This window comes from Adelges cooleyi, unplaced genomic scaffold (genome assembly GCF_023614345.1).
Source record: "Adelges cooleyi isolate 19-005CV unplaced genomic scaffold, UGA_ACOO_1.1 ACOO_flye_CR_arks_rails_tigmint_CR_PRNA_519, whole genome shotgun sequence".
Classification (NCBI taxonomy): Eukaryota; Metazoa; Arthropoda; class Insecta; order Hemiptera; family Adelgidae; genus Adelges; species Adelges cooleyi.
This window is the reverse complement of record NW_026096208.1, coordinates 236,530-253,043: the sequence shown is the minus strand read 5'-3', so window position 1 is coordinate 253,043 and position 16,514 is coordinate 236,530. Positions and strand designations below refer to the sequence as shown.

At 31.9% G+C, this 16,514-nt stretch overlaps 1 protein-coding gene and 1 long non-coding RNA gene across 5 annotated transcripts in view; both read right to left on the bottom strand.

The window, feature by feature from the left end:
• Nucleotides 1–14: 14 nt before the first annotated feature.
• Nucleotides 15–16,514, bottom strand: part of LOC126842354 (uncharacterized) — a 29,168-nt gene continuing 12,668 nt past the window's right edge. The window contains exons 2-6 of one of the 4 annotated variants that reach the window (XM_050579289.1): nt 9,136–9,233; nt 8,168–8,416; nt 6,497–6,680; nt 6,203–6,375; nt 5,110–5,356 (exon numbers count right to left, since the gene is read on the bottom strand). In XM_050579289.1, coding sequence (XP_050435246.1) covers nt 5,267–5,356; nt 6,203–6,375; nt 6,497–6,680; nt 8,168–8,416; nt 9,136–9,233 — 794 coding nt within the window. In that variant the 3' untranslated portion in view covers nt 5,110–5,266. Of the gene's footprint in view, nt 139–1,041; nt 1,215–5,109; nt 5,357–6,202; nt 6,376–6,496; nt 6,681–8,167; nt 8,417–9,135; nt 9,311–12,999; nt 13,199–14,372; nt 14,546–14,676; nt 14,861–16,514 lie in introns of those variants that run through there. The other 3 variants (XM_050579292.1, XM_050579290.1, XM_050579291.1) reach the window with 3 other exon arrangements.
• On the bottom strand, nt 1,823–3,477 carry LOC126842356 (uncharacterized). Its single transcript, XR_007686322.1, has 3 exons — nt 3,208–3,477; nt 2,937–3,143; nt 1,823–2,137 (listed from the first exon to the last, which is right to left on the bottom strand). It is a non-coding gene; the product is annotated as an uncharacterized LOC126842356 (long non-coding RNA).

Sequence of the window (16,514 nt, the reverse complement as noted above, 5' to 3'; positions counted from 1 at the left end):
TAGTAAGATTTTTTGTTGATATTTTCACTGCATATGCTTAACAAAGGTTTACTTATTGGCCGACGACCGACCAACTATCGAAGGGTCCTTGGATATATTCGAAGACTTGTTGTTCGATATTTTCATGGTACCATGAATCTATAAACAAAAATAAAAAACAAATCATTGCGAGCAGCACTTGACTGATTTACATAAAACAGTTTGTATTTTGTATAAAATTATCATTATTATACTAAATATATCAAACCCTATGCCACAGTAATTAGTTTTCATTAAGTTTAGTATTATAATACATATATTAATCATATTTATGGTTTTCGAGAAAGATTATAGTCTATCGAAAAAGTATTTTAATTTTGTTATTACAACAACGGTAACGAATTATTAAAAGAAACAGATGATTCAACTCTAATCGTATTCACACGAAGACAAAAAATTATTTTTAAATCGCACATAATAGGCCTTAACAACGCTTTTATCGATATATATAATATTCCTACCATCTACAGGTTCGCATCGAAGCGACTGTTTAAGCTACTTTTTAAGTTGTAAGTGTTTAAAGCTTAGAACGGGATGAAAGGTGGACCGTATTATTGTTTTAACATGGATATGTTATTGGGCTGGTACAAGAATTTCACGTCGCCATTTTCGCGTTAAACTTTCAATTTCAGTTGGTGATAAGATATTAGGAATAAGAGATAAGTAATAAAAAATAATATATTATCCATGATTTAATGTTTTATACCTTGGGGCCGATAAAATAACTAAGTTTTTTATCTGTGTGCATTACTCAACCGCATTTTAACTCCTATCCTGTTTTTTAAATTAAAATATTTTAAATGTAATCGATATTCATAATTGGTTATCGCCAAGTTTACATTTTCGGCAAATTATTATCGTTCGATAAAAGTTTAGAATGTTTTTACACTTTTTTTTATAATTTAAGTACAGTATCGAAAAGTCAGGTGTTACGTGAAATTCTGAACGCTGTGTATATATTTTATTATAAATATTTTAGTATATTTTATTGTAATCATTTACTTTGTCCCACGCATAGCAAAACAGACTAAAGTTGACTTTGCCGTTTATATGGTGATAATCGTGGAACATTACGTCTGGTTTCCCAATCTCCCACCACGATGGTTTGAAATCGATGCCAGAATGTTGGATGATGTTGAGGTATGCGGAGTAAGCCAAAACCGCGGCGTAAGGAACTGAAACGGCCGTGGTCATAATGAAATACAGACAATCATAATTAACAATAGTAATATAAAATCTTAAATATTCCGTGCTTAAAGTAGCATTATGTGTTTCAGCATTGATCAGCAATAGACTATACTCACGCCAGTGTACCGGTACGACGAACAACAGTGCTAACTGAGGTGATGCGTTAATTATGATTTCAATAGGGTGTATTGCAAAAGCGTTCCACGGGTTAGGTTGGTTATATCTGTGGTGGAGAAAATGTACGTGTTTGTATAGTAACCGTGTATGCAACATTCGGTGTAACCAATATATAATGTAATCCTGTGGAGTAAAGTAGTTAAACAATTAAAAAATAAACCCTAAGACGAACCGAATGTTTTTCTTGGTAAGCTCACGCCAGTCAACGTTAACGTGTAGCTCTGATGATTTGCAAACTATTGGATTTAACAAATTGGCAGCGCCGCATCATATCATAGCGTCCCAGGATAGGCTAAAAGCCGTACCTGCTGGCCGAGTATGGAACAAATAGGCGGGTGTTACACTATTCCCAAAAAGAGGATGTCCAAAATATGGGGTCCGGAGTGATGAACCGAATCATTAATCTTGTGATGGGAAAACTGTACTGTAGGCTTAGATGACCTACAAAAGATGTTTTAACGTATACAAATAAAAAAAATTATACCTGGAAAAAGTATATCAGCGGCCATTGAACAATCCACCACATCCAAGAGTAATCGCTGATGTCCAAGTAAAGTAAACTGTGTCCGCCACAAAATAAATATGTGCTATAAACTGATATCATGGCAGTGGCGGTCGTCAGCGCGGTGAGACTGTGTTTGATTTCGTTCAGCCGATCGTTTCGTTTTGGCCATTTGGTTGGCTGGCACTTCCAATCAGCGGGGTTTTCTCTACGCTTTACGTAGTACGACCACTTAGCAGAGAAAGAAAGGCACATCAGTATACAGAACGTGTAGAGGCATTGTACGCCGAATCGCAATAGAGGAACTACAGGGTGTGCCCTAGTACATCTTGATGTAAAAAGAATAAATTTTATTTTTAAATATTAAAATTCATAACTTTAGCTCGAAAATTAATAAATTTTTTCTTACAAATTGCTATGCATTGCCTTTAACATAATAATGGCTATTATACATAATATATACCCCCATTTGAGAGGTTTTCAATTTGCACCTTGTACAAGCGCATTGTCTTAAGAATAATATTTGAAATTTTCGTAGTTTTCAATTTGAAATTATTTTAGTTTGTTTTATTTTACATATTCCATTTTTTATGTAGTAATTTTCAGAGCTTATATTAAAAACAATTGTCGTCTAAAATGTTCAACTTTAACATCTTAAAAAATAATGACTTCGTTATTGACTAGTTAACATTATCAGCAAATTATTCTTAATTAAATAAACTTTTTAAAAGTATACATTACCAAAAGTATGTCGATGGCGCTTTGGAAATTACTAAAATCGGTCTACATTTGAATATTGTCTAATATTAAACAATTAAACGAATTTATGTATTTAAATAAAAAGCGATTAATAATTATTAAGAGAAAATGAGTTTTTTACCCTTGATAGATTAATGAATGACCTTGTAGTGTAGTTTTTTGCTTAATATAATATGTATTTTTAGTGTTATTTACTTGACACAAGATGAGTGTACTCGGGCACACCCGACTCACACTGTAGTTCTGTCTATAGGGGTGCCAAAATACCTACCTCTAGATACTTGCAGATCACAAAGTACATGGCGAATAAGAAGACAGATGTTATGATCCAATGAGTCCAGTATTCTCGAAACGCAGAAGAGCACCGACCTTTCATCAGTATATTATCGTGAGCCAAACTGGCATTGCTTTTTGAGTTTTCCAACAACCCAAGCCAACGGTCCGCTTTGTTTTCCATAGTATCGAATATAGTCCAATCCTAAAATAATTATACTATAACAATTTTAACTAAGAGTTGAAATGGACGTTTTAATAGGATTTACTTGTCATAAATTCAAGAATAATAGTAATATAGAATAAGTCTTTTGTAAAACGACTAGTAGACCAATATAAGATGACAATTAGAGTAGTTATAAAGACATTAAGAGAAATATAAGTAAAACTATAGGTCACTTGTACATATTATGTAGTGATGGTTTATAATAAATTCGACTCATACTATGCATTGTTTTAACGGGCTAATTTTTGTCATGACCCTGAAATATATACTATTATTTTGTTTTTAAAAAGTGCATTTTAGCAACAATGGTAACGTAAGAAATACAAACGGACACAATGCAGTGTTTTAACATTGACAGAACCTGGTCACAGCTTAAAAAAAAATAATAAAAAGAAAACCTGCCGTAACCCTGACAATTTCATTAAAAATTTGATAATTATTCGATTAAATTAATTTTAAAATTCACATTATTAACAACATAAATAATTTATGTAATTCGTAGTTATATAATAAATAAAAATGCGCATTTGAAATTATTACAGATATATTAAAAACGACTCAATGTCAGAAAACTTTCAATTAAAAAAAGAAAACAGTAAGAGACAATAAGATAAATGTTAAAAAATGTATTCACACAGCCCAAATGTTTTTTCCGCATTAATTTATCTACATTCTTAGTTTTTTCGGTTAGTTTAAAATCATTATTAGTATTATGATATTTTATTCAATAAAACCCGTCTCGCGACACTGTTTCATGAATATTTTTTGTTTTGAATCTTTTTTTAAATATTAGATCAGTAATGATTCGAATGACTGAATGGCCTAAAACAAAGAATTGCATTAACAGTCCAACTCCAATTTGTATGCTGCTCCGTCGATCAAAATTAAAAGTATAAGCAGTTAGAACAACGTTACATAACAAGCATGATAGACATATATAAGTTAAATTAAATGTTACGTTGATTTTTTTCCCACGTTTACTCGATTAACTTACTTATTTACTAGATTTATTCAACATTATCATTATTCTGCACTTATAGCATCAGCGAAAATTCTCACAATTGTTTTAATAAAATGTACCTAGTTAATTTAGAAACGTCCAAAAAATAAAGAACTATACGTTTTTATGTTGCTCAATCTTAACGTGGTATCTTTATTACCATCATCACCTAATTAAAGGACGTTAATAGTTTGTGTTTTTTTCTTAAATATAGGTATTCAGACAAGTGACATATACACAATTTTTATTATATCTGAGGAGAGAATTCTGTTAAAATTATAAAATGTATAAATAAGAGTCCTTAGTCGCAAATTAACAAATGAAACAAGACAATTTCATCTCATTGTACAGACAAACATTAAACCTAAGTACCTAACCTTTATAACTCTACTAATTTTAAAGTAATTTGTACCAAGTACATCATTATAATCATTATGGACTGTTATTTCCAGAGATGAATATCGTATACACAGTAAAAGCCATATACACTGTTTTATCATAATTAAGTTATATTTTTTAAATTAATTTCTTGTATGAATCTATTTAATGCAGAGCTCGCCTTACTATGGACCAAATCCCATGTATTGTCAGAACAATAAACAAGTGCCATCCGCACAGGTGACTACCAGACCATCAATATCTATATTGCATAAACTGTTAACGTGTATAAAACGAACAACATGGTGTCAAGCACACTACCTTGAGATACACCACAATGTAAAATACATTCATTACTTTTATGGTCGTTTTTTAAGACATATTGTGATCTATTTTTTGTTTATACATAAAACGTACATCATTGTGAAAACTGAGAAAATATATGGTTACTGGTCACACAATTAGTTCGTGTAAAAAATCACCTATACTAGGCTTCAAAATGAACAGGAGGTATAACATCCCACTAAAAGAATGATCATAAAATTTATATATATATGTGTATGTTTTTTATAAATTTAAAACATCTCCAATACAGCATCATAAAAGACTATTAACGTAAAATACATGTCTGTTATTTTTTTTTTTTAACAACACCAAGTCGGATAAAATCGAGTTCTAGTAAGATTTTTTGTTAATATTTTCACTGCATATGCTTAACAAACGTTTACTTATTGGCCGACGACCGACCAACTATCGAAGGGTCCTTGGATATATTCGAAGACTGGTTGTTCGATTTTTTCATGGTACCATGAATCTGTAAACAAAAATTATAAGCAAATCATTGCGAGCAGCACTTAATAGTCTATCAAAAATTTTTTCAGCCGATTCTGCAACCACGAAAGAGCATTTTCATGTCTCGTTGAATTACCGAATATATTTCGCTCCCTATCTCCTAACCTTTATCTTACGCCCTACCCTTTACCCTATTCCCACCCATATATAATATCCCTACCATATACAGGATTGCATCAAAGCGACTGTATCTAACTAGATGTAGGAGGGAGACCATTTGAACTTAAAAGGTTATGTATACAACTGATCGATCATCAGTTTCCATTAATTTTTAAGTTGTAAGAGTTAAAAGCTTAGAACGGGATGAAAGGTTGACCGTATTGTTGTTTTAATATGGATATTGGTCTGGTACAAGTATTTCACGTCGCCATTTTCGCGTAAAACTTTCAATTTTAGTTGGTGATAAGAGATTAGAAATAAGAGATAAAATATTAGGGATGAGAGATAAGATATTAGGATAAGCGATAAGTAATATGAAAAATATATGCATGATTTCATTTTTTATACCTTGGGGCCGATAAAATAACTAAGTTTTTTATCTGTGTGCATTACTCAACCGCATTTTAACTCTTATCCGGTTTTTTGAATTAAATATTTTAAATGTAATCGATATTCATAATTGGTTAACGCTCAGCTCCCATTTTCGGCCAATTATTATTGTTTGATAAAAGTTTAGAATGTTTTACCAATGAGTCACTTTTTTTTATAATTTTTGTACAGTATCGAAAAGTCAGGTGTAACATGAAATTCTGAACGCTCTGTATACATTTTATAACAAATATTTTAGTATTTATTGTAAACCATTTACTTTGTCCCACACATAGCAGGTCAGACCAAAGTTGACTTTGCCGTTTATATGGTGAACATCGTGGAACATTACGTCTGGTTTCCCAATCTCCCACCACGACGGTTTGAAATCGATGCCAGAATGTTGGATGATGTTGTGGTAAAAGGTGTAAAACGATACTGTGGCGTAAGGCACTGAAACGGCCGTAGACATGATGAAACACAGACAAATATTATTAATAATGACAATATTAAATATTCCACGCTAACATAGGACTACATGTTTCAGCATTGGTCAGCAACAGACTGTACTCACCCCAGTGTATTGGTAAGACGAACAACAGTGCTAACTGAGTTAATAGGTGGATTATGATTTCAATCGGGTGTACTGCAAAAGCGTTCCACGGGTATGGTTGACGGTGTCGGTGGTGGTAGGCGTGCATGTGTTTGTATAGAAACCCCTTATGACTCACTCGGTGCATCCAATATGCAATGTAATCCTGCGGAATAAAGTAGTTGAAAAAAATCAAATAAACCCCAAGACCGACCGAATGTTTTTCTTGGTAAGCTCGAGCCAAACAACGTTTACATGCAGCTCTGATGATTTGCAAACTTTTGGATTTAACAAATTGGCAGCGCCGCATCATATCATATTGTCCCTGGATAGCTAAAATCAGTTCCTGCTGGCCGGGTATGGAACAAACAGGAGGGTGTTACACTATTCCCGGAAAGAGGATATTATCCAAATTATGGAGTTCAGAGGGTTGAACCGAATCTTTAATCTTGTAGTGGAATAACTGTACTTTAAGCCTAGATGACCTACAAAAGCTAAAAGAAGCAGAACTTCCATAACTCTGTAATTGTGCTTTTACACTTACTGCACTCGTGGTATTAGTACAATAACTTCGTACCGCAATGGGTTTGGCTGTGAACTTATAAGCTCACCCGGCCCTCGGATTCGGATGGATAGGAGTCTGGGTACTAACGGATGCAGCTAGGAACGGCGAATGGCATCGAATTGTGACAGTTAGATTTAAAGCAGAGGGTCAACCAAAAACAGTTTTAACTTATACGAATAAAAAAAACCACAGATAAATAAAAGCCAGTACAGTGTGTTCGGGGCATAGTGGGGACGGAGAGGTGACAGGTCTACAGATTTTATTATAACTGAAAGTGATAAAATTACTTTTAAATAGACGCTTCGATGCGAATCTGTGGATAGTATGTTCAAACCAGTTATAGCGGTTAAGAAGATATCGTGGGACCAGCAATAGTGTACTTAAAATTTAATATTTAGTCTTGTGCAGGGTGGTTACGATAAGGGTTGATCGTCTGTCTATAAAAATGTACTATCATAGTTACCCATCTATCGTGATTAACAATAAAATGAAAATATTTTCATTACCAGTTGACTGTTGGTTCACTCACACATAGCAACCTAGAAACTGACTACGGCCAAAGTGTAAATATACCTTATTTTTGGGGGTTTTTCCTTAATAAAAAAAAATTTGACTACAGATTTTTGAAGAAATTGTATATGTTATAGTTCCATTTTATACCTACCTTCGGTCTAATTTTTAAATTTAAATCTCAAAAACATTGCTTGAAAAAGTGAAATTAAGAAAAAAATTCTATCCCTTCTAGGTGAAAGAGTTTATGATATTTTTTTGGCTTGTTAATGTTTATCGGTATTACTATATTTGAAGAACAATTCATATAAATTTAGAACTTTTTTGACTATTTTTCAAAAAAGGTAAAGACCGTCGTAATTTTAAGTTGAAAAATTTTGAAATTTTTTGCGTGTTTTTCTCGATTTTGATGGGGAAGGGGTGACTTTTTTAAATTTTTAGCTCTTTAAAATACCTTTCAGGTATGATTTCTGATCTATAAAGTTGCTTGAAAGACACAAAAATTAAAAATTTAATAAAAACACACCATTGTAATAAAAATACCTTCTCAGCTCCGCACCGAGGCTAAATTTAAATACCTGGGAAAAGTATATCAGCGGCCATTGAACAATCCACCATTTCCAGGGGTAATCGCTGAATTCCAAGTAAAGTAAACTGTGTCCACCACAAAATAAGTATGTGCTATAAATTGATATCGTGGCTGTGGCGCTCGACAGCGCGATGAGACTGACTTTGATATCGTTCAGCAAAGTGTTTCGTTCTGGCCATTTTTTTGGCTGGCACTTCCAATCGGTGAAATTTTCCTTACGCTTCACGTAGTACGACCACTTAGCAGAGAAAGAAAGGCACATCAGTAAGAATAAATCTTTTTTTTAAATATTAAAATTCATAACTTTAGCTCGAAAATGAATAATTTTTTTCTAACAAATTGCTATCCATTGGCTTTAACATAATAATGGCTATTATACATAATATATACTCCCATTTGAGAGGGTTTTAATATGCACCTTGTACAAGCGCGTTGTCTTAAGAATAATATTTGAAATTTTCGTAGTTTTCAATTTGAAATTATTTTAGTTTGTTTTATTTTACATATTCCATTTTTTATGTAGTAATTTTCAGAGCTTATATTAAAAACAATTGTCGTCTAAAATGTTCAACTTTAACATCTTAAAAAATAATGACTTCGTTATTGACTAGTTAACATTATCAGCAAATTATTCTTAATTAAATAAACTTATAAAAAGTATACATTACCAAAAGTATGTCGATGGCGCTTTGGAAATTATTAAAATCGGTCTACATTTGAATATTGTCTAATTTTAAACAATGAAACGAATTTATGTATTTAAATAAAAAGCGATTAATAATTATTAAGAGAAAATGAGTTTTTTACCCTTGATAGATTAATGAATGACCTTGTAGTGTAGTTTTTTGCTTAATATAATATGTATTTTTAGTGTTATTTACTTGACACAAGATGAGTGTACTCGGGCACACCCGACTCACACTGTAGTTCTGTCTATAGGGGTGCCAAAATACCTACCTCTAGATACTTGCAGATCACAAAGTACATGGCGAATAAGAAGACAGATGTTATGATCCAATGAGTCCAGTATTCTCGAAACGCAGAAGAGCACCGACCTTTTATCAGTATATTATCGTGAGCCAAACTGGCATTGCTTTTTGAGTTTTCCAACAACGCAAGCCAACGGTCCGCTTTGTTTTCCATAGTATCGAATATAGTCCAATCCTAAAATAATTATACTATAACAATTTTAACTAAGAGTTGAAATGGACATTTTAATAGGATTTACTTGTCATAAATTCAAGAATAATAGTAATATAGAATAAGTCTAGTCTTTTGTAAAGCGACTAGTAGACCAATATAAGATGAAAATTAGAGTAGTTATAAAGACATTAAGAGAAATATAAGTAAAACTACAGGTCACTTGTACATATTATGTAGTGATGGTTTATAATAAATTCGACTGATACTATGCATTGTTTTAACGGGCTAATTTTTGTCATGACCCTGAAATTTATACTATTATTTCGTTTTTAAAAAGTGCATTTTAGCAACAATGGTGACGTTAGAAATACAAACGGACACAATGCAGTGTTTTAACATTGACAGAACCTGGTCACAGCTGAAAAAAAAATAATAAAAAAAAAACCTGCCGTAACCCTGACAATTTCATTAAAAATTTGATAATTATTCGATTAAATTAATTTTAAAATTCACATTATTAACAATATAAATAATTTATGTAACTCGTAGTTATATAATAATTAAAAATGCGCATTTGAAATTATTATAGATATGTTAAAAACGACCCAATGTCAGAAAACTTTCAATTAAAAAAAGAAAACAGTAAGAGACAATAAGATAAATGTATTCACACAGCCAAATGTTTTTTCCGCATTAATTTATCTACATTCTTAGTTTTTTCGGTTAGTTTAAAATAGTATTATGATATTAGTTTAATTATAATTAGTATTATGATATTTTATTCAATAAAACCCGTCTCGCGACACTGTTCCATGGATATTTTTTGTTTTGAAACTTTTTTCAAATATTACAATTATTTTAAGTTAATGCCAAGTTAATTTTAAACGCTTAGGCAAGTAATGATTAATTTTTTGTTGTGGCCAAACGTTTTTTAGTAGTCTTTTAGTAATTGGCCTTAATCGATTTATTGGCAAAACATGCACTTGGTTAGTTATTTTGTATCAATTTAACCATTCATTCAAGATTATTCGTTGTGAAAACCACAAATAATTAAAAAATTTAACTTTTAACATTTTTACTTTGAAATTCAATGCCACGTTTACTCGATTAATTTACTTATTTTCAACTTTACTAGATTTATTCAACATTATCATTATTCTGCACTTATTGCATTAGCGAAAATTCTCACAATTGTTCTAATAAAATGTACCTAGTTAATTTAGAAACGTCCAAAAAATAAAGAACTATACGTTTTTATGTTGCTCAATCTTAACGTGGTATCTTTATTACCATCATCACATCATTAAAGGACGTTAAGAGTTTGTGCTTTTTTCTTAAGTATAGGTATTGGGACAAGTGACATATACACAGTTTTTATTATATCTGAGGAGAGAATTCTGTTGAAATTATTAAATTTATAAATAATAGTCCTTAGTCGCACATTAACATATGAAACAAGACAATTTCATCTCATTGTACAGTCAAATATTAAACCTAAGTATCTAACCTTTATAACTCTGCTAATTTTAAAGTAATTTGTACCAAGTACATCATTATAATCATTACGGACTGTTATTTCCAGAGATGAATATCGTGTGCAATTATACACAGATGATGCCATATACACTGTTTTATCATAATTAAGTTATATTTTTAAAATTAAGTTCTTGTATGAATCTATTTAATGCAGAGCTTGCCTTACTATGGACCAAATCCCATGTATTGTCAGAACAATAAACAAGTGTCATCCGCATGGGTAACTACCAGACCATCAATACCTATATTGCATAAACTGTTAACGTGTATAAAATGAACAAAATGGTACCAAGCACACTACCTCGAGATACACCACAATGTAAAATACATTCATTACTTATATGGTCATTTATTAAGACATATTGTGATCTATTTTTTGTCTAAACATAAAACCTACATCATTGTGAAAACTGAGAAAATAATAGGTAAAATAAAATAATGTATTGAACTACTTAAATTACAATGTTACAACTAATTGTAACAATGCTACAATTAATAAAGTCAGTGTTATCCGAAAAAAGTTAGAATGCAATCCTTTGTACTATTGTCAGAACGATGAACTGCTTACAATATACGATTTTATTTTTCCTTTTGAATGATAATTTTAGAATTAGTAGACATACTCAAAACTGACTGTGCTAATTATTAGGTATATTTAAATAATATAATTACTATTAAATAACGCTTGTAATAAAAACAATTTTGAAGGTACATAAATAAAAACAAAACATTAGTTTAATACCTGTTACAAATTATAAGAGAGGATATGTAATAGATAAATATATCTATTATATATTTATTTAATAAACGACAGTTAACTTATTTACTTTTACTTCTTTATTGAACCAAATAATAGACCTATAATAATCCTTGACGATTTTTTTTTTTATCCATTTGCAATACTCAATATTGACTTGATAAGACGATGAGAAAAACATATTGTTATGTGATTTATTTATTTTATTCTAATTAAAAAATTAGAATATCAAATGTATTAAATTGTATTGTAAAATATTGACTAAGACCATTAGACAAAATAAATTATATTTTATCATATTACTTACGATACCTATCTACATATTTATAACAGGTATAAGATTTAAAATTAAATCATGAATAACTAATGCAGGTCTATTATGTCTATTATGCAAGGTGAGTACTTTTTAAAATTATTTATTAAATTACATTTTGAAGATTGGATTCGATCAATGATAAATGATACTTTAGTTTCAACAACAATAATAACTTATTTTTAACCATGAGTACAACATTAAATGTAGGCACCATTTAATTATAGTAACAAATAAAAAACTTGTGGTCTGAATCTACTATGATACAACATGTTTCCAATATTTTTATTATTTTTTTCTTTCAAATATTTTACTGTAGAAATTTGTGAGCCATTAAATAAAATATTATTAAATTATTATTATACCTTAAAAGTCTTTAGTGAAAATCTATTTTAGAATTCAAATAATGTACAGTTGGCTAATGGAAAAAAAGATTTGTCGATAAAACTGTTGAAAATTTAAGGTTAAATTTGAAATATTAACTTTGCTAGTTGTGTAATAAATTGTATTGTTACATATAAAAAAAAAAAAAAAATTGTGCTTTAAAAGAGTAGAGTTAAAAACATTAGTACCCAATCAAAGAGTTGATTGTTATTTGAAAGTGAGTAAATGTGATCTTTTTTCTCTTCACTTGTGCAAAATAACAATAAAGTATTAGTAAGTCAATGTTTAGATTTGTCATATCGAATAATATGCAGAGATTTTTGCAGTTTGAGATTTATTATTTAACTTCTCTATTTCTCATTTATTCATTATAAATACTAATACAATAATAATAATCAAACTTCAACACATTTTAATGTATGCAATTTGGATTATATTTATTTAAAAAAAAAAGTAAGGGTTGTCATTTGAAAATGAAAAGTTGGTGTCGTGTACTCGATGAACGGCGGAGATACAAAATAAACTATTTTCCAATAAGTCACTATTTTATACACAAACAAATTATTAAACCTCCTTTTTTTTTGTAGAAATCTAAGTAGTTTTTGAGTAAAATAGTGTGTCCTGTATATATTTGTATATATTTTTTTTTTTAATTAAAACCACTTCTTATACATCAACAAAAACAATATTAACGTTAAATATATATATGCCTTTATTTTTTTTTTAACGTCACCACATCGGATTAAATCGAGTTCTAGTAAGAACTTTTGTTGATATTTTCACTGCATATACTTTACAAAGGTTTACTTATTGGCCGACGACCGCCCAACTATCGACGGGTCCTTAGATTTTTTCTGGTCATACGATTTACACATGGTACCATGAATCTATAAAAAAAAAAATATTAACAGAACATTACTTGCAGCATTCGACTGATTTACCCAAAACCTTTTGTAGTTTGTACGAAAGTATCATTATTATATTATATGTGCCAATAAACAATGATGAATTTTCATTTCGTTAATTTAACCAATTTACAATGATGTACACGCTATTTCTTGAAATTTGGTGTCTGGACCAATAGCAATATAATTGAAGGACACAGGGGAAAAACGGTAGTAGTCACATAAGGAAAATTTTAGAATATAGCAAAAACAAAGTTCGTGAAAAACTTTTCCTAATGTGGCTACTACCGTTTTCCCCTGTGCCCTTCAATATTTATCAAATTTGTGGTTTTCAAGAAAGGTAAAAGTCTGAGATGGGAAAACCCATCATAGTAGGGTCGGGGCATTGTTATTTATGGAGTTGCTACTCGGAGGAATTGGGCCAGTATTGACATAAAATAATTTTCAAATCGCACATATTGCATTTACAACGCTTTTATAGATATTTAATATTCCTACTATCTACCGGTTCGCATCAAAGCCACTATAAGGAAGTCAATTTTTCACTTCCAGATACAATAAATTCTGAAAACCTGTGACCTAATTATGAAAATTTTAGAGTACAGCAAAAACAAAGTTCGTGAAAAACTTTTCCTAATGTGGCTACTACCGTTTTCCCCTGTGCCCTTCAATATTTATCAAATTTGTGGTTTTCAAGAAAGGTAAAAGTCTGAGATGGGAAAACCCATCATAGTAGGGTCGGGGCATTGTGATTTATGGAGTTGCTACTCGGAGGAATCGGGCCAGTATTGACATAAAATGATTTTCAAATCGCACATATTGCATTTACAACGCTTTTATAGATATTTAATATTCCTACTATCTACCGGTTCGCATCAGAGCCACTATTAGGAAGTAAATTGTTCACTCAAACATTCTGAAAACCTGTGACCTATATCTACCTAGGCGAAGGAGGGATAACATTTAAACTTCAAAAGTTATGTACACAACTGGTCGATCACCAGTTTTTAAGTTATTAGAGTTTAAAGATTAGAAATAGTGGCTTTTTTTTATAATTTTAGTACATTATCAAAAAGTCAGGTGTTCACGAAATTCTGAACGCTGTGTATATATTTATTAACAAATATTTTAGTATTTTTTTTTTGCAATAGTTTACTTTGTCCCACGCGTAGCTAGTCAGACCAAAGTTGACTCTGCCGTTTGTATGGTGATAATCGTGGAACATTACGCCTGGTTTCCCAATCTCCCACCACGACGGTTTGAAATCGATGCCAGAATGTTGGATGATGTTGAGGTATGCTGCGTGAAACGATACCGTGACGTAAGGAACTGAAACGGACGTGGGCCATAATGATTTACAAAAAAATCATAATTAACAACAACAATATAACATCTTAGATATTCCGTGCTTAAAGTAGCCTTAGGTGTTTCATCATTGACCAGCAACAGACTGTACTCACGCCAGTGTACCGGTACGACGAACAACAGTGCTAACTGAGGTGATGTGTTAATTATGATTTCAATAGGGTGTACTGTAAAAGCGTTCCACGGGTTCGGTTGATTATATCTGTGGTGGAGAGCATGTACGTGTTTGTACAGAAACCGTGTATGCAACATTCGGTGCATCCAATATGCAACGTAATCCTGCGGAATAAAATAGTTTAAAAAAACGAAATAAACCCTAAGGCGAACCGAATGTTTTGCTTGGTAAGCTCAAGCCAATCAACGTTAACGTGTAGCTCTGATGATTTGCAAACTTTTGGATGTAACAAATTGGCAGCGCCGCATCATATCACAGAGTCCCAGGATAGCCAAAAGCCGTACCTGCTGGCCGGGTATTGAACAAATAGGAGGGTGTGACACTATTTCCAGAAATAGGATATCCAAAATATGGAGTCCAGAGTGATGGACCGTATCTTTAATCTTGTGATGGGAAAACTGTACTGTAAGGCTAGATGACCTACAAAAGCTAAAAGAAGCAGAACTTTCGTGATTCTGTAATTGTGCTTTTACACTTACTGCACTCATGGTACTAGTACAATAACTTCATACCGCAATAACCACTGAGGAGTGGGTAACTCAGGGCAGTTTGGCTTAAGCTGTGATCTTAACAACTAATCGGGCCCTCGGAGTTGGACGGAACGGAGTCTGGTGTTATGAACCCCTGAATAGAATAACATGTTTTTTATATGTGTGTAAATAATTATATAAGTTACAGGCATCAGGTAACTGGTGTTGGCCACGACCGAATAGAATGGAATTCGCTGACTTAGGGATTCAGCCCTAGTCAGACTCACCTCGGCCGTGTTCCACCACCAATGGTGAGTTAGTCGTTTTGCTGCAGAGCATCAGTCGTGTCTTATGAAGTATGTAAATTTATCAGAGCATCTATGTATGTTTCAGAGTATCTATTAAATAATATTTGTAAATTGTGTACATAAACTATTCTTTTTTGTTTAAATGAGTTCATTTGTGTTGTTTTATAATACAAAATCAGAATATCCGTCGAAAGTTTGCGTTAAAATTACCTTAGGACTTAAACTCAAATCTCTGCCTCAAACCGTGGCTCACGTTACACTGGATACTAATGGACACGAGTCAATTTTTTTTTATAATTTAAGTACAGTATCAAAAAGTCAGATATTACATGAAATTCTGATCGCCCTGTATACGTTTTAATAACACATATTTTAGTATTCATCGAAACAGTTTACTTTGTCCCACATGTAACCCCTTATGACTCACTCGGTGCATCCAATATGCAATATGCAATATATCCAAAGACGAACCAAACTATTTTCTTGGTAAGCTCAAGCCAATCAACGTTAACATGTAGCTCTGATGATTTGCAAACTTTTGGATTTAACAAATTGGCAGCGCTTCATCATATCATATTGTCCTAGGATAGCTAAAAGCCGTTCCTGCTGGCCGGGTATGGAACAAAGAGGAGGGTGTTACACTATTCCCGGAAAGAGGATGTCCAAAATATGGAGTCCAGAGTGATGAACCGAATCTTTAATCTGTAGGGAATAACTGTACTGTAAGGCTAGATGACGCTACAAAAGCTAAAAGAAGCAGAACTTTCATGACTCTGTAATTGTGCTTTTACACTTACTGCACTCCTGGTATTAGTACAATAACTGCACACCCTAATAACCACTGAGGAGTAGGTAACTCAGGGCAGTTCAGGTTGAGCTGTCATCTTCACAACTCCTCGGGCCCTCGGGGTCGGACGGAGAGGAATTGGAGTACTAACTGCTACAGATAGGAAACGGTTTGTGGGCTATAGCATTGAACG